At 34.0% G+C, this 23,294-nt stretch overlaps 1 protein-coding gene across 1 annotated transcript in view; it reads left to right on the top strand.

The window, feature by feature from the left end:
• The window catches only part of nr3c1 (nuclear receptor subfamily 3, group C, member 1 (glucocorticoid receptor)), a 31,245-nt gene extending 11,266 nt beyond the window's left edge, over positions 1 to 19,979 (top strand). The window contains exons 3-9 of the mRNA XM_051128141.1: positions 8,934 to 9,082; positions 12,099 to 12,215; positions 12,338 to 12,622; positions 12,896 to 13,040; positions 14,760 to 14,890; positions 14,998 to 15,155; positions 18,041 to 19,979. Coding sequence (XP_050984098.1) covers positions 8,934 to 9,082; positions 12,099 to 12,215; positions 12,338 to 12,622; positions 12,896 to 13,040; positions 14,760 to 14,890; positions 14,998 to 15,155; positions 18,041 to 18,193 — 1,138 coding nt within the window. The 3' untranslated portion in view covers positions 18,194 to 19,979. The remainder of the gene's footprint in view (positions 1 to 8,933; positions 9,083 to 12,098; positions 12,216 to 12,337; positions 12,623 to 12,895; positions 13,041 to 14,759; positions 14,891 to 14,997; positions 15,156 to 18,040) is intronic.
• Positions 19,980 to 23,294: the final 3,315 nt, after the last annotated feature.

Below are 23,294 nucleotides of genomic sequence, written 5' to 3'. Positions count from 1 at the left end.
TATTTTAGCCATGTTACACTAGCATTTATTGGGTCTCTTAAAGCTTTAATAAGATGTACAGTATCTTTCATACTGGTCGGACATTCTCCTATAACATTAAATTGCATAATACATAAATCAATGTCATTATTTTCCTTTCCTTTCTTCCTTTCTTCGTATATACCTGTATTAAGAATTTAAAAAAGTACAAAAATGAAAAGTCCCAGTTCTGAATGCTGGTTAGTTAATACAACATTCCATCAGTGCTAAAAATACAGTATAGTAACAGCTTTGACTGGGTTGTGTTACCAAAAACCAACTTCCCAGACCTCTGCACTGAAATTTATCTCAGCTACTGGGAAGTTATCTCACAGTATTTCAGCATTAAGAATATCAGACTGATTAGTCATCGCGTATATTTGACACAGCGGCCAACCCTAACTAGAACCATTAAAGAGGGCAGGATCTATCTTTCTCATGCTCTCTCTCTTTTATTTCCTTATTTTTCTCGCTTACTCGCCCTCCCACCGTCTCGGTTCGGTTCCTGTGAGCATAAATTTTGACAGTCAGCAGAAGTGGATAATGGATGTAAATCACCTCTGTGTTATAAGTGCTTTAGCACATAAAGATCAAGCCATCTGAAACGCTCAGAGTGCCATTGGTTTGACCTACTTTCTGTTCTGCGTCGCAGCTGGGCCGAGCAGAGATTACCCCGCGTCTATACACTGCAGGCCGGCGGCGGCACGACAAAACTGAAACACCTCTGTCGTAATTAATGAAGCAGTCTATACTGCATGCATGCAGACTCCTAGAGGACTAACCAAAGTATAATGAATGAACAAGTACGTCACGAATAAGTATATGCATGTTAGGGTTGGGTGATATAACCAGAAAAATTATCATAATAAAATTCAAATCTTTATTTCTTTCAAGTTCAAAGGCAGATTTTTGCTCTCAAGTAAAAGTTGTTGAAACCTGATCATTAATTGTGGTTTTAAACTATGTGACACACTCATCACGTTTTTCAATTCTTTACACTTTTCCAGTAATTTTTCCTTAACAAAATAAATATCTTTTAGTTTCTGCATGTTCTAATGAGTGATATTGTTTCAGATCGTGATACAGGTTTGTCTTCCCTGCTTCAGCATAGTTTGCACTCCAGGCTGCAAAATTAATAATATGACATTTTATTGTCTTTTAGAAATGCAGATTTAATAGTAGCTTGACAGTGAATTAGGATGCAAATGTAAATTTATGTTCATTACCAAAAACAGCAACATCTGTAAAATATTATAATCTCATGTTTATGTGGTGAAATGTATTTATTCTGACTGACTTTCAGTTTTGATAAAATGAACTATTGGCCTTCCATAGTAACATACATTTAGATCATGGCCTTAATACCATAGTAAAAATGTAACTATGTAGTCTGTAGGTATTTGTATGAAAAACAGTAGTCTAAATACATTTAGTGTAGATGCACAAACGCTATAGCTTAAAGATCACATCCAGAATCGTGCTGTCAAATGATTAATCACGATTAATCGCATCTGAAATAAAAGTTTTTGTTTACGTAATATATGTGTGTATACTGTGTATATTTATTAATTATATATAAAAATATAATTACACAATATAAATGCACAATATGCTTGTTTGTGCATTTATATATACTAGGGATGTCACAATACTCACTATAATATTGAACTGTTCGGTACAACACCCACGGTTCAATACGTGCTTGTAAATTGTGGTTTTCTGATTTTGCATTTAAATTTCCTTGTTTTATTTCTCTCGAAATTTGCTGTGTGTGTGCCTGCGATTTCATTTGAGATGAGGAAACGCCTCCCTGTTTATATTTGAAAAAGCAACACTTGCAGAGCATCTTTCCTTCTAATGAAATGCAATGATAAGTCTTTCTAAACCTGTTGTCCAACAAAAGAGAACATTATAACTTATTTTTACTTCACAGCATCAGTCTATGGTTTGAAATAACTTCCTTTTGTGATCTGATGTGGCTTTGTATGATAAAATGGGGCAGACAATATATTCTATACTGTATGTCGATTAGCAGTGGCTTACAAATATACTTAATCATTATAAAAATACCCAAGATGGCTTGAAGAAAACAGATAAACCATATATTATTGCAGACGAGTGTTTATTGTCCTTACATTTCATCATTCAAAACGTTTATCATTATATCTTGTTTTTATTCAGTTACAGCAATAGCGATGCCTTTATCCATATTAGAGATTTCCTGGCTGGAACGTCATCAGTGTTATCTCTTTATGTGGATTTTCTGCACGAGGGCGCCCTCTGGCGTCCAGTATGAATGTAAACCATCCTATTTTGCCTAAAAATTCTCTCTCAAAAGAAATATTAAGCAGACATATAATAATGCATGTTTTTTCCAGTGTACAGAGGTTTACAGGAGTATTTTGTTGTTAATTAGATGTGCCTTCGGCGGTGCTGTGGGATGTCCAGGCGCTTTCTAAAAACTCTATCGGCTTGCTTTTCGTTTATTTCTGCGTGCATGCGACTTCAGTTCCTGCTGAGCGCCTTTTTTCGTAGTTCACCAGACCATGTTTATAATTTGCTGAACAAAAAGCACGGTCTTGAGTAAGTAAAATGGCCATTGTTGCATTGTTTTGTTTTTAAACGACATAGCCTGTGTGATGTACGTTTTAATGGTATTCCTTGATAAACGTTTCAGTTGTTTTTGCCTTGTGTTTTAATGTTGTCTAACGTTATATGAAGATGAATAATTTATAGATAAGTATTTCAAATGTAAGCTATTATATACATGCACATACATAGGTTTTTTTTCTTACCATTTTTTGGGGGTATCTTGCTTTTAGACTAGTTGACTAGTCGGATACAAAACTTTTGTTTAAATGACTATCAAATTAGTCATTGCATACATCCCTAGTACCTTTGTATGTTACAATTGTAAACTTAAACTGTGAACCTTTAAAGCAGGGTCTAAAAATATATACGCTGGTTATAAAAGCTTACATTTTATATATTTAATAAACTAAAGAATCCTGCAGGCATTTTATTTTCCCCCTTTACTCGTACTGCACAAAAAGTAATTCAGTAAGAATGTTACAGGGACTGATCTTTTGAACTTTTTGAACTGAACTTTTTGCTAAGGTTTGCATATGGTGGTGTGTACAGCTTTCCTTAAAGTATATCCTATTCTTAAAATAAGAAATATCTTATTTCTTATTTGTATCGCAACTAGAGGTCGACCGATATTGGATTTTACCAATACCGATAAGTAGGTTGGACCACACTGGCCGATATTGATTAATCAACCGATAGTTTTTAAAATGGATATGGAAAATAAATAGTGCTCTACTATTTAAAAAAAAAAAGAAAAAGAAAAAAGTAACCTACTGAACCATACTTTGTGAATTAATAAAAATATTAATATTAATTATATATTGATCATTACAGTTAATTCATTGTTCATTAATGTTAACAAAAGCAACTCAACTTTTTAAAATATATCAGTAAATTAACACACTCTAACAAGGAACAATACTTCCATTCTTCATTTTTTATCAATCTTAATGTTACAAATGGACTCCTATTATAAAGTTTTACCAATGCATCAACAATCAAGCTAAAGATGGTCATCTTTAAATATCTACACAAAGGCCACTGTATTAAAATCACATACTTATGGATTTTGTATACTTTCACAATTTAACTGCTTCTATTCTAGAACATTTGTGTTTATCTAATCAAAATATCAAAATATGTTAGTCACACAATGGGCGTTCAATTTAAGTGGCGGTCTACCAGACTTTATTTGATCACCAAATGGGCAAAAGTATACTGCTGTCCTTTCTCCACTAATGCAGCAGCTAGTCAACAAGTTCATCGCTTAGTAATGACATGAAAAAAATTTACTACAGTATACTGTTTATACCATTTCGTTTTCGATGTTTTAAATCCGCCTTTGAAGTGTCCCGCTCTGTCTAAGTGCCACTAGAGGCCGCTCTGGTGCTGTATAACAAAGACTAAAGGGACTTTGGTGTATAATGACAACTTTCTCAGCATCTCCAGCAACGGATCCAACCTGGAAAAACTATCGGCATGGATTTTTGTGGATAACCGATAGTTCTGCCAATCAACTATCGGTGCCGATTAATCGGCAAAACCGATACATTAATCGACCTCTACTTGCAATATATCGTATCGCAACCCCTGTAAAAATATGTATTGTATCACCAGATTCTTGGCAATACACAGCCCTAGTTGAAAAGTCTATAAATGTTTGTTTTTGTTTTTTTTTTTAAGAAAATGACTGGTCGTTTTGCTAGATAAGACCCTTATTCCTCATCTGGGATCGTGTAGAGCTTTTTGAAGCTGCATTGAAACTGCAGTTTGGACCTTCAACCCGTTGGCCACCATTGAAGTCCACTGTATGGAGAAAAATCCTGGAATGTTTTTCACAATAACCTTAATTTCTTTGCAACTGAAAACATAAAGACATGAACATCTTGGATCAAATTAGAAGAAAATTTTTATTCTGAAAGTGAACTTCTCTTTTAATCACAAAAATACTGTAATTATATTCCAATGCTTCTTATATATAATACATGTCTGCATTAATAATATAATAAAATTCTAAATGAATATTCCACATTTCTGAACACAATACCATGGTGCAGTTGGTGTTACTACAGTAAAATGAGTAGCAGATCTACTGTTGTTATGGTTTTATCGAGGAAAATTCTATCACGATAATTTTATCGCCCAGCACTAAGGCACGTACCGTGGTAAAACCGTGTGTCACAGCCGTGCTGATATTGCCTGTTATGTCTTTTATAAAATGCCTTTGAATATTTTCCACTAATGTTTACTGTCTGAACCTGGTAACACTTCTATTGAGAAGAATGCAGATAATGTAACTGTATTTCGGGTTAAACAAACCAGTGTGGTTAGACTGGTTGCAAAGTAAATGTGACCCACATTGTAGTTTGTTTGTTTTTTTTTTGTTTTTTTTTTTACAAGCATGATGAGTCACCTGTGCCTAATATAAAGAAAGGGCTTCTCTTGTTGTGATTATATGTTCATGGAACAATTGACGTTTTTTTTTTTTTTTTTTTTTTTTTAAGAATTGTTGTTTAAAATGCAGTGTGGCCTGATTCATGAGACTGTGTCTGAAGTGAGACTTTAAAAAAAAGAAGAAAAAAAAAAATCAGACGCAGCGATGGCATGCTGAACTTCCTCTTTCTGTTTTCATGTGTTTCTCCTCGGGGTAGGCGCTGTTTCCTTTTTTTATTGCTGCTTTTGCTCTCCGATCCTGGGAGACTCAAGACTTCAGCCACAAATTGGGCACTTCTGTCAAATAGATGATGATTAAACACACACCCTTTTATAAAATGTTGTTATGTGCCATTTAAGGTATAATGAAGCTATTACAACAAGCTACAACTGTAACATTGCCCTGCAACCAAACTGAATGTGAGATTTTCGCCCACAGTGATCAATAGATAGAAGGGAGTGTAGAGGTCAATACATCATCAGCAGGTGGATATGTAATGTGGAGGAAGTCACATGCTTTTGTGTCCATCAAATGCAGTGTATAAATAAGTAAACAAGATGGAGAGAGTGGGATTTTAGCCACAGGTATAACTTTATTTTCAAACTCAAATTCCTCTTCATCATTGCAGGGTCAGGATGATTTATATTTGAAGTTTGCATGAGAAGAAAATTTACCTCATTTATTTTCTAAATGCATGTTATGGATCTTATTGTGAACAAGTCATTGGTGCATGCCTCATTTAAAAAATGACCTCATGAGTTTTAATCAAAATGTCATTTCTTTTATAAATATTAAAGTGTATTAAATTATGCAATAATTTCCTAGCTTAAATTCCACCTAGGGTTGAAACAAGTAGTCAACATTATCAGCAATATCATGTTGTCAAATAGCAGTGTTGGGCGTGCTACTTTTAAAAAGTAAATAGTTGTAGTTACTAGTTACTTCTCACAAATAGTAACTGAGTTAGTAACTGAGTTACATCATATAAATGTAACTAATTACCAGGGAAAGTAACTATTATGTTACTTTTTAAAAAATGTTCAAATGTCAAATAACTTGGATGCCCCCAGTATTAAATAAGTTAAATGAATGAAATTTAAATTAAATGAATGATTTTTTTTAAGTCACCAGACTAATAGTAAATTTCTAATGTACTATTTTATAAAACAAAACAAATATATATAGCAGATGGGCAGTCAGTCAAGCATTATAAAATGACATTGATAATTTAGCATTAAACTTTAGTAATTAGAACTTTAGTAATTAGAATAACCATGTATGAATGCATTTTTGCCATGTTGACTGAACTTAGGACTGGTGGTGGTGCTTAAGATATTGTTTGTAATTTAGTGTTTCTATGAAAAAGGGGAAAAAATAAGAATAATACTGATAAGATAACAAAACTACTACAAATTCTACTACTAATAATCTAAAATGCATCAAGGATTAATGAGCTGCTGGGTTCATGAATATTAATTACGTTGTCTGTGTTCGCTCAAACTGATTGGTTTAAAACAAAACAGGGATGATAATAGGTGAGCATCAGCCAATCAGACTGCCGTTTGCGCATTCCCGTTATTTTGACAGGAAAATACAGCAAAGAATATTGTTTATATTTGGTGCGTCAATTCTGCATGCTATAAGACTCTCGCTCCGTATCTTTCTTTGCGAGTGTGAGACAAAGCGACGGCCTAACGGCTAGTTTACGGTTCGTCAAAACATGAACGCTGTGCATTCATTCAGATGAACTTAAAAATAAAATTAGAATAATATCATAAATTATAGTAACGCCGCATTTTATTGTCAGTAATGGTAACGGCGTTGTAACACAAAAAACAGAAATTCGTTTGATTACTCGTTATTGACAAAAATAAATAACGCCGTTAGTACTGTCAAATAGTCGTTTGATCACGTAAAGGCCTTCAGTAGCACAAGACTGTAATTCAGCCGTCCCGGCTGCAAACCAATAGAAGAAGACATGCTTATGAGAGGTGCACACGAAGCCAAAACACTGGGGGAAATTTTTATAAATCTATAAACAAAAGTGCTGTTATGTAACCTTGATATACGAGTTAATTTTTGTTCTTCGAGTAGATGTAAAAAGAACTTTGCTATAGGCAAGTTTGCAAACTATTTACTGTTAGCGAACATCTCAGCGCTGCTAAGAGCAGAGTTTAGATGTAAATATGCTGCGTGCTTTCCTCTTAATAACAAAATAAACACCCAAAAATGACAGCAGTGAGAAAACAGCAGTTAAGGAATTATCTGATCGTAGTGATGTGGATATGTTTGGTCCAGCTCTGCAATCGGCGCTACAGTAAGTTATGTCACGTTTGTTTACATTGCACACTTTTTCATAAAACTTTTAATGCAGTAGACTGCTTTAAAGCAGGCGGCTTTACAGTATTAGACATGCATCAGTGGTGCTTTCAGTTAGAATTACAACTTGATTTACTTCTATAAAGCAGCTCTGTGTGTAGAATATGTATAACTCATTATTTAAAGTGGAGTAATCTGATTAATTTGTGAAATAATTGATGATTAGTCGATTTATCATTCTAAAAATCATCAGATCAATTATAAAAATAATGATTTGTTTCCTCCCTAGTCATACGTCCTCCCATCATTTGCCATTCTGGTGTTTGACACAGCTGTTTTGTTTTCTGATGCGTAATGTTTCGCTCACTGAATACAGCAGGGCTCATCTAATCTCATGGCCACGTTTGGCCCGGGGGCCAACAGTTGAAAAGCCCTGGAACAGACAGTTATGACTAAAACTATTATTAAAATGTTTTCTGGGTGATAGACATCAGGTTGAGCTTGAAATGTATGCGATGATGCTGTTTAAACTTTAAGCGTGCTTGCACAAGTTGCTTCTTTTACAGGTTGTTTTTTTTTTAAGGGCAATCAAATGTCAAGACTATAAGCAGGAGACGAGCTTGTGATTTTTTTTTTTTTTGTTTTGTTTTTTTTATGTTGCATAACCATCTAGCATGTTTAGTAAAGTCAATAAAATTTCTAACACAAATGACAGACATCTCATTCAATTATTTATTTAGAACTCGTTTGGTTGGACGCAAACCAAAAGATAAGATAATTGATACCGAAGAAGTAAATCAGGCATCTGAGCAAAAACAACTTCACATTGCGTAACGTGAGTCAGAACACTAGATAAAACTAATAAGAAGTAAAACTAATATTAAACGCATATCGATTGGATGTTGCAACATGACTAACAAGACCTGGCATGTTTAGACTTGTTCGCAACAGGTCTCACTTTGTATTTTCACGTTACTCTGTTTGTTTCCCCTCACATGTGAATACAGCAAAGCAGTCTGCCAGCTGACTCATAAATATGTTTCCATTCATAGCCTGAATTGTTTTCTACACACACTAAATTTAAAATGTAGACTTTAATTTTGTTACCACAGCTGTTTGTCTGCCATTAGTTATGTTATTAGAGGCAAACACATTTATGCTGTCTAAAGAGGATATGCAACTGTCCTCTCCTCCTTTTTGCTCTGCTTCACTTGATGAATTTGCATGCATCTACTACACTCATTCTCTACTCATAGTCTTTCTCTCACATTGAATGCATGTGTAGGCGTTGCAAATGTGGCTTCGTTTAGCCAGTGTGGAGGTGGCTATGTTCAGCTGTCGCCCCCTGGTGGCCGGTCTCACGTCCTCATCCTCTTATTGCATAATCGTTGCATTTGTATTAGAGCGGGCAGAAACGATTTATGTTAGTATGTTAGTAAAAATATATAAAAGAATGCGTGCTGATGGTCAGTTCTTGGCATTCCTGCTGAACAGTGTTAATTCATTAGCATTCAAAATTATTGAACAATATTATTCATGTTTATTAATATACATGTGTTTTGTGTGTTTTCAGACCTGAAGACAGCACTGCCACATCCTCAGCTGCCGGGAAGTCTGGTACACACAAGAGCTGTCTTGTGTGCTCTGACGAAGCTTCAGGCTGCCATTATGGAGTCCTCACCTGCGGAAGCTGTAAAGTCTTCTTTAAGAGAGCAGTTGAAGGTGAGGAAGTCCTGACACTTGTATTCTGTTATTTATCTGTGGCATTTACTGTATGTACTGGGTATTCACTTATTTGAAAGACTTCATTCAAATTTTTGATTTTGTTCATATTTTTTTCCGGTGAAAGAAATTCAAAATTGAAGAAGAAAGCCAAAATATTAAATGTCATGGATGTATGTTTACTGAGTAATCTGCTGAAAATTGGTAATGTTCAGTATCTAGACATGGAGCTGCATTAAGATCCCCCGTATCCCTTGAACTGAACCTTATAGAGCCTTGAGAATGAAGATTGCAAAAGAAAAGTTTGAGAACTAGAATCTAAAGTCATGTTGAGATATCTTTAATAATTCTTAAGTTACAGGCATGCAAACTTTGGAAAAATAATTTATTTATGGCACTCAGACAGGTATGTTCTTGCAATTGTTTTGATAAAAGGAAGCAAGATACATTTCTAGTTTCAATATTTGTTCTTCAGACATTTTTCTTTAAAAGGAAAAATATTAACTGAACGCAAAGTGACCCACATTTGGTGTCTGGCCACTGGAAATGTGTACAATTTAACTGTTTACTCCTGGAGTCATATTTAGATCCCATTATCTCTGGAACTGAACCATATTGAGCCTTAAAAATAAAGGTGCAAAAAAGAAAGTTCATTAAGATGCAATATCTAAAAGGATATTAAGATATCTTTAATACTTCTTGAGTTATAGATGTGCAAACTTTGGATATAAAACTTGGGAAAAGTGCTTTTTCCCCATTCTTTAATGGTCGTTATTGGCATATAATGCAACAAATATTGCTGAAATCAACAGATTTGAGTAATATATCTCTGTGTAAAAAAAGACATTTTGACCCCCCTCTACTAAATAGTGGATTGCTCAGGAAATATGCACTACTGCTCAAAAGTTTGGGATCAGTAAAGTCTCTTATGCTCATCAAGACTGCGTTTATTTGTTTATTATTTATTTGAATATACTTTAAAATATAATTTATTCCTGTGACGCAAAGCTAAATTTTCATCAGCTGTTATTTCAGTCTTAAGTGTCACATGATCCTTCAGAAATCATTCTGTTATACTGATTTATTATCGGTGCTGGAAACAGTTGTTTTGCTTAATATTTTTTGGAACCTGTGATTTTTTTTTTTTTTTTTTTTTTTTTTTTTTTCTTCAGGATTCTTTGGTGAATAAAAAGTTATTATTTTCTAACAATATACACTACTGTTCAAAAGCTTGTGGTCAGTAATTTATTTATTTTTTTAAAAGAAATTAATACTTTTATTCACCAAGGATGTGTTAAATTAGTAATTTACATTGTTAGAAAGGATTTATATTTTGAATAAAGGCTGTTCTTTTTATCTTGTTATTCATCAAAGAATCCTGAAAAAAAAAAGAATCACAGGTTCCAAAAAAATATTTGGCAGCACAACTGTTTCCAACATTCATCATTCTAATAATAAATCAGCATATTAGAATGATTTCTGAAGGATCATGTGACGCTTAAGAATGGAGTAACAGCTGAGGAAAATTCAGTTTTGTCTCACAGGAATAAATTATATTTTAAAGTATATTAAAATAAATAATAAACAAATAAAAGCAGTCTTGATTAGCGTAAGAGACTTCTTTAAAAAAACAAGTCTTACTGATCCCAAACTTTTGAGCGGTAGTGTACATCAGTGATGTTTAATGTTTTGGCTTTCATCACTATACATGTTCTTTCTTCAGATATAAGGTCAGAAAAAAATATTGACAAAATCAAAAATTTGAGCTAGAAAAGTTTCTGCAAATTGGTTGATTTGACACAGAATGACCTTAGTGATTATATGTAAATTAAGATATACTTTAATGTAATGTTTATTGAAAATATAATACATATTTGTGGTGATGAAGTTACATGTTTAATACATTTATATGTTTGGTATATTACACATTGTATACATTAAATATGTTAACTTTAAATATAATATTGAATAATGACTACACTACGGTTAAAATTTCAAGTATTTAACATGTGCTTTAGTACTGTATGTTTGTGAACACAATAAAAGAGTACTTTAAAGCATGGCAAAATATTAAAAGAAGGACTTAAGTGTGACCCTGGACCACAAAAATTAGTAGTCATTAGTAGCACGGGTATATTTGTAGCAATAGCCAACAATACATTGTATGGGTCAAAATGATCAATTTTTCTTTTATGCCTAAAATCATTAAGATATTAAGTAAAGATCATGTTCCATGAAGATATTTTGAAAATGTCCTACTGTGAATATATTAGAACTTAAATTTTGATTAGTAATATGCATTGCTAACTTCATTTGGACAACTTTTTATTTCTCAGTATTTTAATTTTATTTTTTTTGCACCCTCAGATTCCAGATTTTTGAATAGTTGTATCTTGACCAAAAAAAGCTTGTTTATTTAGCTTTCAGATGATGTATAAATCTCAATTTTAAAAAAAATTGACCCTTATGACTGGTTTTATGGTTCAGGGTCACAAATGTAGTTTAAAGTGAAACTTTATATATATATGTGTATGTATGTATGTATGTATATATGTATATGGTGCACATTCAATGCAATTAAGCGCACTTCTTTTTCACAAAAAGGCTACGGATCGAGACAAATTAGTAGTGGTAGCTAAAATGTAATTATTTACCCTTGTCTTTCTTGACTTGATTAGGTAGAGTATTAGTGTGATCTGATTTCTCACTACATGTCTATTTTCAGACAACTCGTAATATGAGTCATTCGTCGGTCAAAATGTTTTTTTTTTCTGTAGGTGTTGAAATGCATCTGTGCCTGAGAGAGGAAATGTGTGCTGATAAAATCAGTCTTATGCAGACCCTGAATAGGATTTTACAGCTAATCAGTGTGTATTTTAAGTGCATGAACTATATGAACAATGGCTGTGCATTTAAAAATAGCAATTAAAAGCAATGCAGTGGGTTTCAGGACAGTGTGTGACAGCTCATGTCATGAGACATCCTGTCTAATCTACACTATACTTGATTCTCGTAGGGCAACACAATTACCTGTGCGCTGGACGGAACGATTGCATCATTGACAAAATCCGCCGGAAGAACTGCCCTGCCTGTCGTTTCCGCAAATGCCTCATGGCAGGCATGAACCTCGAAGGTAACACGAAATGTTGCACTTGTTACATAATTACATTAGTTTGTCCCCAAATGTCAGTGTAGATGTATAACAACTTGAATTCAATCAAAGTTTGAAAACTGACTGTTGTAAACTTTCCTCAGCCCGTAAAACCAAGAAAGGGCGTCAACCCGGGAAGGTAATCCAGCAGCCGTCGATTCCAGAGCGCAATCTTCCTCCGCTGCCCGAGGCCCGGGCACTGGTGCCCAAACCCATGCCTCAGGTGGTGCCCACCATGCTGTCACTGCTAAAGGCCATCGAGCCGGACACCATCTACGCCGGATACGACAGCACCATACCCGACACTTCCACCCGCCTCATGACCACTTTGAACAGGCTGGGCGGCCGACAAGTCATCTCTGCGGTCAAATGGGCCAAAGCTTTGCCAGGTACAACTTGAGACTAGAGATGTAGTAATGCACCCCAAGCTGATAAAAATATCTGACGAAGTCGGTTGAGATGTTAAATGAATTGTGATACAATTAGGGGTGGGAGTTTAAATGAATGCATCTCTAAGGGGAGCTGACTGACTTCAGAAAAGATTTAATGCTATATAATGCATATAGAAGTCGTGTTTATAAGTGCAGCTGCTTTGCTCAAAAAGCCATGTGGAAGATCTTCAAACACATCATGTACTTAAACCTTCATTTTGTGCTTTTTAGGGTTCAGGAACCTTCACCTGGATGATCAGATGACCCTCCTACAGTGTTCCTGGCTGTTCCTCATGTCCTTCGGACTAGGCTGGAGGTCTTACCAGCAGTGTAATGGAAACATGCTGTGTTTCGCACCAGACCTGGTCATTAATGAGTATGTATCTTGTGGATGTACATTATCCCACTTATTACACGGCTTCTTGCCACAAAAGTAAATAATTAGACATAAAATATTGATCCGAGTTGAAATATTTGAACGCAAAGCTTCCGTTATGAAAGCAGTTGCTAGGAAGCGGCAAGTTCAAACTAGATGGACGTTTAAGGGAGTCTGTGCAGTCATACCACATCATTTCACCACATAAATAATTATGGCAATAAAAGATTGATTTTAGACGAAAAAGTTTCACAATCTTACCAGTTTGTTAGTTATCTTATAATTCATTACAGTGTTCAAAACAATCATCACAAAATGACAGCAGCTGCATTTGTATAATGAGAGAGGTAGTCTGCGAAACCAGGATGACATAATTAATTAAATAATTGTACTCATTAATATGTTGAATTGAGTTTAATATGTTATTGTAGGCAGTTACCTGGATGAGCCTGTGTTATTAGTTTTTACCGGCTGTTATCTGGGAATATCAAACCTTGGAATGCGGTGACTGACCAATCAGAATCGAGTATTCCACAAAGCTGTATAATAAATGATATTTTAGCATCAAGATATGTTGTGAATATAGAAACGTTTGGATTCGTGCAGAATGAGAGATGTAGGCATCACCTTAAATTAATTTGTTTTTGGATTTGGAAGCCTTAAGAGAAGGAAACTAATAACTGTGTTTATAATGTTTGTAAACATTTTGCTTCTCCAGCGTTTTGGCCTACATGATTTCTGAATGTAAAAATCAAATGCAATTTGAGCCTACACAACTTATGTTTTTTTTTATTTGTTTTTTTCCTCTCAAAACTCAATTTTATACAAGTAGCATTTTTAAACAATGCATCAAACATTTTTAAATATCTTTTAAAAATATTTTAATGTCTTTAAAGCGTTAACAGATTTTTTTCCCTTTTTTAGTAGCCTATTTTTGGACAAAATCTAGAAAATGCTGTATTAACTGTGACTAAAGTGCAGTGGGTTAAGATATCAGATCAGGGGTTATAATTATGTGTATTATAATATTAGGCTAAGAATTTTATTTTATTTTTGTCTTCATCAGATCTGGAGAAATTTAGCATAACATCACTTTCTCACCAATGGGTGCCGTCAGAGTATAAACAGCTGATAAAAACATCACAATCCACAAGTAATTCTCACCACTCCAGTCCATCAATTAACATCTTAAGAAACAAAAAGCAGCATGTTTATAAGAAACCAATTCATCAAGATGTTTTTAACTTCAAACTGTTGCACAAAAAAAAATAATCTGTAATAACACTTAATTCTGATGGAACCCATTCATTGCAGAGGACCCATTGGTGAAATGGGATGCTAAATTTCTCCAAATCTGATGAAGAACAAAAAAAAAAAAGGCTCTGCTTATAATAATAATAATAATAATAATAAAAATTATATATTTAAAAATGTTTGATGCGTTGTTTAAAAAAACGCTGCTTGTATAAAATTGAGTTTTGAGAAGAAAAAACATAAGTTGCATAGGCTCAAATTGCATTTAATTTTTATATTCAGAAATAATGTAGGCCAAAATGCTGGAGCAGCAAAATGTTTACAAACATTATAAACACAGTTATTACTTTCCTTCTCTTTAGTCTATAAAAACAATCAAAATTTTGAACTAGAAAAGGAAATCATAAGGCCCTACTTTTATTGCTCATAAAAGTCTAAATAAGAGTCTTGTGTTTCTGTCTACAGAGAGAGGATGAGGTTGCCCTACATGAGTGATCAGTGTGAACAGATGCTGAAGATCTCCAATGAGTTTGTGAGACTGCAAGTGTCCAATGAGGAGTATCTGTGCATGAAAGTCCTTCTGCTCCTGAGCACAGGTGACCTTTTTAATCCTTGATCTGTACAGTTTTAGGTTAATAGTCAAATTGCTTAATTTTACAGAGGATCGTAACAAAACCTTTTTTATGTCTTTGTGCTTTCTCAGTGCCGAAGGATGGTTTGAAAAGCCAGTCGGTGTTCGATGACTTACGAATGTCTTACATTAAAGAACTGGGCAAGGCCATTGTGAAGAGAGAGGAGAACTCCAGCAAGAACTGGCAACGATTCTATCAGCTAACTAAGCTACTGGACTCCATGCACGACGTAATGAATTTTATTCTAAATAATGCTCTTTGAAATCTATGGCTCTGCTTCAAACGCTAGTGATATGCCCTTGCTAAGGCTGCATCCTAACTGAGAAGGACTAATTTGGAACGCTGTGCATAGGAAGCAACTCTGTGCGTCATAATAATATCGCTTGGGAGACTCGAATCAACAGTTGATCCCTGTAGAGTTTTGCATGTACCTAAACTAATGATGCAATACTTCAAAAGGCATGAAAACACATGGCACTAGGGTCACCATATAAGGGCCGGTTGCATAGACAGTCACTGTGTTAAGACTGTGTCTTACTAACTAGTTACAAGAACTACTACTTAGTCAAGTGGTAATCAGACTTTTCAAATCTGATTCAAATTAGACACATGTACATTTTTATTGCAACTGATTTTGAAAAGTTATTACTAGCTTTGCGGAAAAAAATTAGATGATAACTTTCAAGACTATTTTAAGCAAGTTATGCAACCGGCCTCAGATGTTCACTACACAATAATCGTGGCCATAAAAATTCACAACACCATAAATAATGCCATCGGTCAAATTCATCTTTAACATTTTTTTGGCCTATGAATCACACTCAAAATACAAGTGTAGAAAGTAGGAGGAAGAGTTTATAACCATAACCTCACAAAAGTGGACAAAAATAATTTAGTCTTTTTATGTGAAATCCAACAAACTTTTTTGGGTGTGAGTAAAGTGCTTTTCTTTTGCCTGTAATCTACTCCAACATGAATTTGTGTGACAAATTTTGCCTTATTTTTTATTAAACAGTGTTGGGAAAGTTCCTTTTTTTTTTTCTTTTTTTTTTTTTAAAGTAATGTAATACAGTGTTGTTACTCCATAACAACGGAACTAAATGCATTAGTTACTTTTTATGGAAAGTAATACATTGCTACTTTTGTGTTACTTTTTGTCACCAGGTCTGAGATTGCTTATTTGTTATTTAATAACAAAAGACTCAAAAGTTAGATTTTTCACAACTGTAAAGGCCCTTTTACACCAACATGGGGACAGGAATAAATGTGAAAAAGAAACTTTTACAATATTTCATTGTAAATTTATAAGTAATGCATTGCTTTACTAGTTACTTGAAAATATAATCTGTTTATGCAACTTGCATTTCTTGAAATGTGTTACCCCCAACACTGTTCATTAAATTATAAACCTTTTTTTTTTTTAACTAAAAATTAATATAAGAAATAATGCCTTAGAATTTTGCCAAAACTATATAATATTAATATTTACCTTTAAGAACAGCTTGAAGATGAACTATGAATGATGCTGCCTACTGAGGCAACTCATTCGATTTTGGAGCAGAGCAAATATTCTTCTACACTACCAGTCAAAAGTTTCTGAACGGTACGATTATTAATTTTTTTCTAAAGAAGTCTCTTCTGCTCACCAAGCCTGCATTTATTTGTTCCAAAGTACAAAAACAGCATTTTTTACTATTTAAAATAATGGCTTTCTATTTGAATATATTTTAAAATGTGATTTATTTCTTTGATTTCAAAGCTTAATTTTTAGCATCAGTACTCCAGCCACATGATCCTTCAGAAATCATTCTAATATGCTGATTTGCTGCTCATTATTATGTTGAAAACAGCTGAGTAGAATGTTTTTTCAGGTTTCTTGGATGAATAGAAAGTCTAAAAGAACAGCATTTATGTAAAATAGAAATCTTTTGTAACATTATAGATGTCTTTATTGTCATTTTTGATCAATTTAAAGCATCCTTGCTAAATAAATTAATTTCTATAATTTCTTTCCCTAAAAAAGAAATTATACTGACTCCAAGCTTTTGAATGGTATAATATATAATGTTACAAAAGCTTTTAATTTCAAATAAATGCCGATCTGTGGATCTTTCTATTCTATTTATTCTTCTATCAAAGCATCCTGAAAAAATGTACTCAACTGTTTTAAAAATTGATAATAATAATAATAAACAATGTTTCTTGAACAGCATATTAGAATGATTTCTGAAGGATTATGTGACACTGAAGACTGGAGTAATTATGCTGAAAATGTATCTTTGATCACAGGAATAAATTACATTTTAAAATATATTCAAATAGAAAACAGTTATTTTAAATAGTAAAAATGCTTCACAATATTACAGCTTTTGCTGTATTTTGGATTCAATTCTTAAAAAAAAAAATCATCTTACTGTTCAGAAACGTTTGACCGGTAGGATATGTTGTCTTTTTACTGCATAAATAATAAGTGGTCAACCTTTTTATGTGCCTATCATTGTGCTGTTTATCAGTGCACGTTAGTTTGAGAAAATACACTATTCAAATTCAGAAGTTTGGGGTTGGTAAGATTTTTTTTAATACTTTGAAAGAAATCTCAAGGCTGCATTTTTTTGGCCAAAAATACATTGTATGTGTCAAAATTGTTGTTGTTTTTTTTTTTTTTTTTTTGTAAATTTCCTACCATAAATATATCAAAACTTCATTTTGACAACTTGAAAGGTGATTTTCTTCATTATTTTGATGTTTTTGCACCCTCAGATATACCCATACATCAATGCACAGCTTGTTTATTCAGCTTTCAGATGATGTATAAATCATAAATTTGAAAAATTGACCATTATGTGGTCCAGGGTCACAAATGTCTCTTAATCAGTTTAATGCATCCTTGCTGCATCAAATTTTCCTTTAAAAAAAAAAAGTTCACTGACCCCAAGCTTTTGAACAGTAGTGTATTTTCATACTCATCTATCAAAATGCATAAGGGTCCTCCACTTTTGATGAAACTGAAGCTATGTACGCATAGAAAACCGAAATGAGTATCATAGCCCTACTATGATCTCACCCTGCTATTGTGATTCACACTGATTCTCTAACCCTGGTGTGTATTTTCAGATGGTGGGTGGACTCCTAAACTTCTGTTTCTACACCTTTGTGAATAAATCCCTCAGCGTGGAGTTCCCCGAAATGCTTGCTGAGATCATCAGCAACCAGTTACCAAAATTCAAGGCTGGGAGTGTCAAACCGCTGCTCTTTCACCAGAAGTGAAGCTCCTCCCAGCAGCAGGACACGATGCCTTAAAACGTCTACCCCGTCCCCTCACTCCCACTCCACCGGGACAGCGGAGGGAGGCGGAGGAAGGCGTATGTGAGAAAGAGAGAGAGCTGAGGGGTGGGACTGTATGCAGCACAGAACGCTATGATTGACCACAGTAAAGTCAGAGGAAGAGACGGGTAATTAGAGGATCTAACCAAGCGGCTGAACTGTTGAAGTGACATAACCACGAATCTCATGGATAGATTATCCCATACATGTCGTCTCAGGTGTTTGACTCCCAGCATCAACTATTAGTGAAGCTAATTGTCTAAGGTCACTTACAATGTAGAGTTCCACACGTCTCTTATTTTTGGAGCAGATGCAGCACCACAGCACTTACAGTCCAGTATGCGCAGATTATATAGTCAAATCAGAATATCCTACTTTTTAATGTCAGATGATAACAGTTTGAAATAATCATTTCAATAATATGTACAGAGATAATGGCTTGGTTTAAAAACGAAATGCGTTTTGTATGACATATCTTCAGTCATTAACAGAGTTATACATATATACAGAAAGGGAAAATACGTGCCTTTTTTTTTTTTCTTCAAAGCTTGTCCTTTTTTAGCCGTGTTTCTTGACTCATCCACACCAGACATCTCACACTTCTTCTTCTTGTTCATAGTTGATTGTACTTTTATACCCACTTGCACTTGTAATTTTAAAAAAACGGCCGTGTTTTTTTTTTTTTTTTTTTTTTTTTGGCAGCTCTGTAATCAGTAGTGTGAACTTCAAAAAAGTGATCCTTATCGATGACTATTAATTTTATGCCGATATCAATTGAGAAATGCAAATCGAGCACTTTTACTCCTTGTAAATGCTTTAAAGGGGCCGGTTTAGGTTTGCAGCAAAGGTGTTATTTGCGTCTAAGAAAGCCATTTAATATTAAATTCACCTGTTAATTCATATAGGAATTATGCAATGTGAAACATGCGTTTTTTTGTTTTTTTTTGTTTTTTTTTTAATGTGTGTGTTGTATTTGTTCCTCGGCTTACATAGTAATGCCACAGTAAACAACCAAAATGATGAATGCAGATTACAGTACCTATAACATTCAGGATTCATGAATTTTCAGATTCAGTACAATCACAGTTAGCACCAAACATCAACTCAGGCCCACTTCATTTATATCTGCAGTACTTCTCAAACTCTAGCTCCTGTATGACAGTGTACATTTGTAATTTTTTTTTTTTTTTTTTTTTATCAGGTCCAGATTAATTCTAATTAAACTAACCTTGACCTGTCTGTTGGTTTATTCAAACTGTGGTGCAGGCGCAGGGTTTTAACTCTCTGGGAATTTCTACTCACCTGTATTGTTCCGATCTGTTATTTCTGTGCCAAACATATATTGCTTTCAATTTGTACAATCTAAAAACTGTGCTTGTCTTAACAGTTGTCAAAAGTATATATATATATATAATATATATAATATATATAATATATATATTCAAGAAAGGGGGCAAAAGAGAAGACCAGACTATTTTAAATTTCCTCTGTTGAAGCTTACTACATCTTGTTTAATACACAAATAAACGATCTCCAGCTTCAGAAGGCTTAGCACTGCATTGTGTGGTACAGATTTAGCGATCAACACTTATTTTCAAATTCTAATCAATATCTGAGCAGCACTTTTCACTTTGCTCTTCCGTTCCTACAGATATATATAATACAAATAAACAGATGTATTTACATGAACTTTTGCAACATGTCTAATAAAATGTTCTCTTAGACCTTATGGTGTCAGCAGTGGCCTGTTGTGTTTATCAGTGGGTGGACGAGGTGGGCTTTATTTTCATGCAATGATTCAGACCATTTCAACATTGTCAAAAATGATCTGAACTCCTGCGGGGTGAGCGGCAACAAAGAGGTGAGATTGTAAAGCTAAATGGTATTTTTAGAATGCGAATGAATTATTGAAATTTACGTTGCAGTGGCAAGCTGTATTTTATACAAAATCACTCTTTTTTTTGCTCTCAGAGCTAAAATAAAACTACTGACAATCATCTGCTTAAGATTTAAACAGCTGCCACATTAAAACAGACTTCTGTCTCATGATAATCCATTTCATTAGACCTGAATTAAGAAAACAAAGGTTCATTGATAGATAGATAGCTAGCTATTGGTATTTATTTTTATATAAATAATTTTTTATTTTATCACCACACAGTTTTATTATATGGGCCAGTTACAGATCTTAAAAAAAAATCTTTTTAACAGTGCCATGTTCTTAAAAATATAATTAATTTGGTTGCATATTTGGAAAAATAAAATACATAGTATTTAAAAAAAAGTTGCTAAAGTAATAGTAAATGACAAAATTCTAAAATAATGATAATGTAATAAACGTGTAAATATGAATATAGATATATAAAAGGGCAGAGAAGCAATTTTGTTAAACACCAATACAACCTTTGTCTGGAATATATACACTGTAAAAAATAAGAATAAAAAAAACAATTTGTTGAGTCAGCTTAAAATAATTTGTTACCCTGCTGCCTTAAAATTTTAGTTTCAGTCAACTAAAATAAGTTTATTCAACTTGAAATGTTAAGTTGTACTAAGTAACAACTTAGATATTTGAGTTGAATCAACTTAAATTTAAGGCAGCTGGGTTACCCATCTGTTAAGTTTAGCAAACACAAATATCTAAGTTGTCACTTAGTATAATTTAACTTCAAGTTGAATAAACTTTTTCTGAGTTGACTGAATTTAAAATTTTAAGGCAACCAGGTTACAAATTATTTTAAGTTGACTCAACAAATTGTTTTTTACAGTGTACACTACAAGTCAAAAGTGTTTGTACAGTAAGATTTTTAATGTTTTTATTTTTTTGTAGGAAGTCTCTTCTGCTCACCAAGCCTGTTTATTTGATACAGCATACAGCAAAAACAGTAATATTGTAAAATATTTTTACTAGTTAAAATAACTGCTTTCTATGTGAATATATTTTAAAATGTAATTTATTCCTGTGATCAAATCTGAATTTTCACACAATCCTTTAGAAATCATTCTAATATGCTGATTTACTGACATTTATAGACATACAGACATTTATAATGTTACAAAAGATTTCTACTTCAAATAAATGCTGCCCTTCTGAACTTTCTATTCATGAACGAAACCTAAAAAAAAATCTACTCAGCTGTTTTCAACATTATTGGTTGGTTGCATATTTATATATATATATATATATATATTCATATTCATATTCATATTCATATTCATATATATATATATATATATATATATATATTCATATTCATATATATATTCAGATTCACTTTCTTCAATATTTTTTCAATATATATATTCACTTTTTTTTTCAAATATGCAACTGAAAGTAGAAGTCCACTTCCAAAACAAAGATTCACATATAATGTACTCACTCCATTGTTATCCAAGATGTTCATGTCTTTCTTATCTAATTAGCCCGATTCTGTCAACACTGCACTGGCTCCCTATTAAACATTGTATAGATTTTAAAATCTTGCTAATTACTTTTAAAGCCCTGAATGGTTTAGCTCCTCAGTACCTGAGCGAGCTCTTATCGCATTATAGTCCCTCACGTCCGCTGCGTTCTCAAAACTCTGGCAATTTGATAATACCTAGAATATCCAAATCAACCGCGGACGGCAGATTATTTTCTTATCTAGCACCCAAACTCTGGAACAATCTACCCAACACTGTTCGGGACGCAGACACACTCTGTCAGTTTAAATCTAGATTAAAGACCCATCTCTTTAACCTGGCTTACACATAACACATCAACATATTCCTATAATTCAAATCCGTTAAAGGATTGTTAGGCTGCATTAACTAGGTCAACCGGAACCGGGAACACTTCCCATAACACCCGATTTACTCCGTGCATCGTCAGAAGAATGGCATCTACGCTAATATTAGTCTGTTTCTTTCTTATTCCGAGGTCACATTAACCATCAGATCCAGTCTGTATCCAGATCAGATGGTCACTGCAGTCCCCCGGATCCAGTCCGAGATGGTGGATCAGCACCTAGAGACGACCTCTACAGCCCTGAATGTCAGCAGAGACCACATCGACTAGATGAGCCCCAGAGACGGATCTCCAGTGAAGACCTCGTCACCTAGACGGCCGTCGGCACAAGACCACTGGAACCAGATGAGTCCTCTGCGTCTGGCCAGAGGAGAACTGGCCCACCGACTGAACCTGGTTTCCCCCAAGGTTTTTTTCTCCGTTTGTCACCGATGGAGTTTTGGTTCTTTGCCGCTGTCGCCTCTGGCTTGCTTTAGTTGGGGACACTTTCTCTTCACACGATATTGTATTTTATTTTATTGTATTTGATTAACTGCCTTTACCTGAAAATTGAGTGTTTATTGTTGCCCTTTTGCATTGTTGATGTACTGTTCCCTATTTAATACTGTACAGCTGCTTTGTCACAATTCTGTATTGTTAAAGGCGGTATATAAATAAAGGTTAATAAAAAAAAAAATGGACTGATATGGTTGCCGATTTTGAACTTCCAAAATGCAGTTTAAATGCGGCTTCAAATGATCCCAAATGTGGTGAAACGATCCAAGCCGAGGAAGAAGGGTTTTATCTAGTGAAACGATTGGTTATTTTCATTTTAAAAAAATATAATTTATATACTTTTTAATCTCAAACGCTCGTCTTCCCTTTCTCTCCCTGAACTCTGTGTATTCTGGCTCAAGACAGTTAGAGTATGTCGAAAAGCTCCAATTGTATTTTCTCCCTCAACAATCATCCTACATTGCTGCAGAAGTACCGACCCAACATGCAAAGAAGATCAAACACCCTTAACAAAAAAGGTAAAACAGTGATATAGGACGATTTTGAAGCTGAGGGAAAACATGAGATGGGAGTTTTTCGACATACCCTAACTGTCATGAACCGGAACAAAAACAGTCCAAGCAGAGTAAGACAAGATGAGCGTTTGACATTAAAAAGTATATAAATTGACGACTGAAGAAAGAAAGACATGCACATCTTGGATGACAAGGAGGTGAGTACATCATTTGTAAATTGTTGTTCTGGAAGTGGACTTCTCCTTTA

This window comes from Labeo rohita, chromosome 14 (assembly GCF_022985175.1).
Source record: "Labeo rohita strain BAU-BD-2019 chromosome 14, IGBB_LRoh.1.0, whole genome shotgun sequence".
NCBI lineage: Eukaryota > Metazoa > Chordata > Actinopteri > Cypriniformes > Cyprinidae > Labeo > Labeo rohita.
Note: the sequence above shows the minus strand (reverse complement) of the source record. Positions and strands in the feature narration are given on the sequence as shown.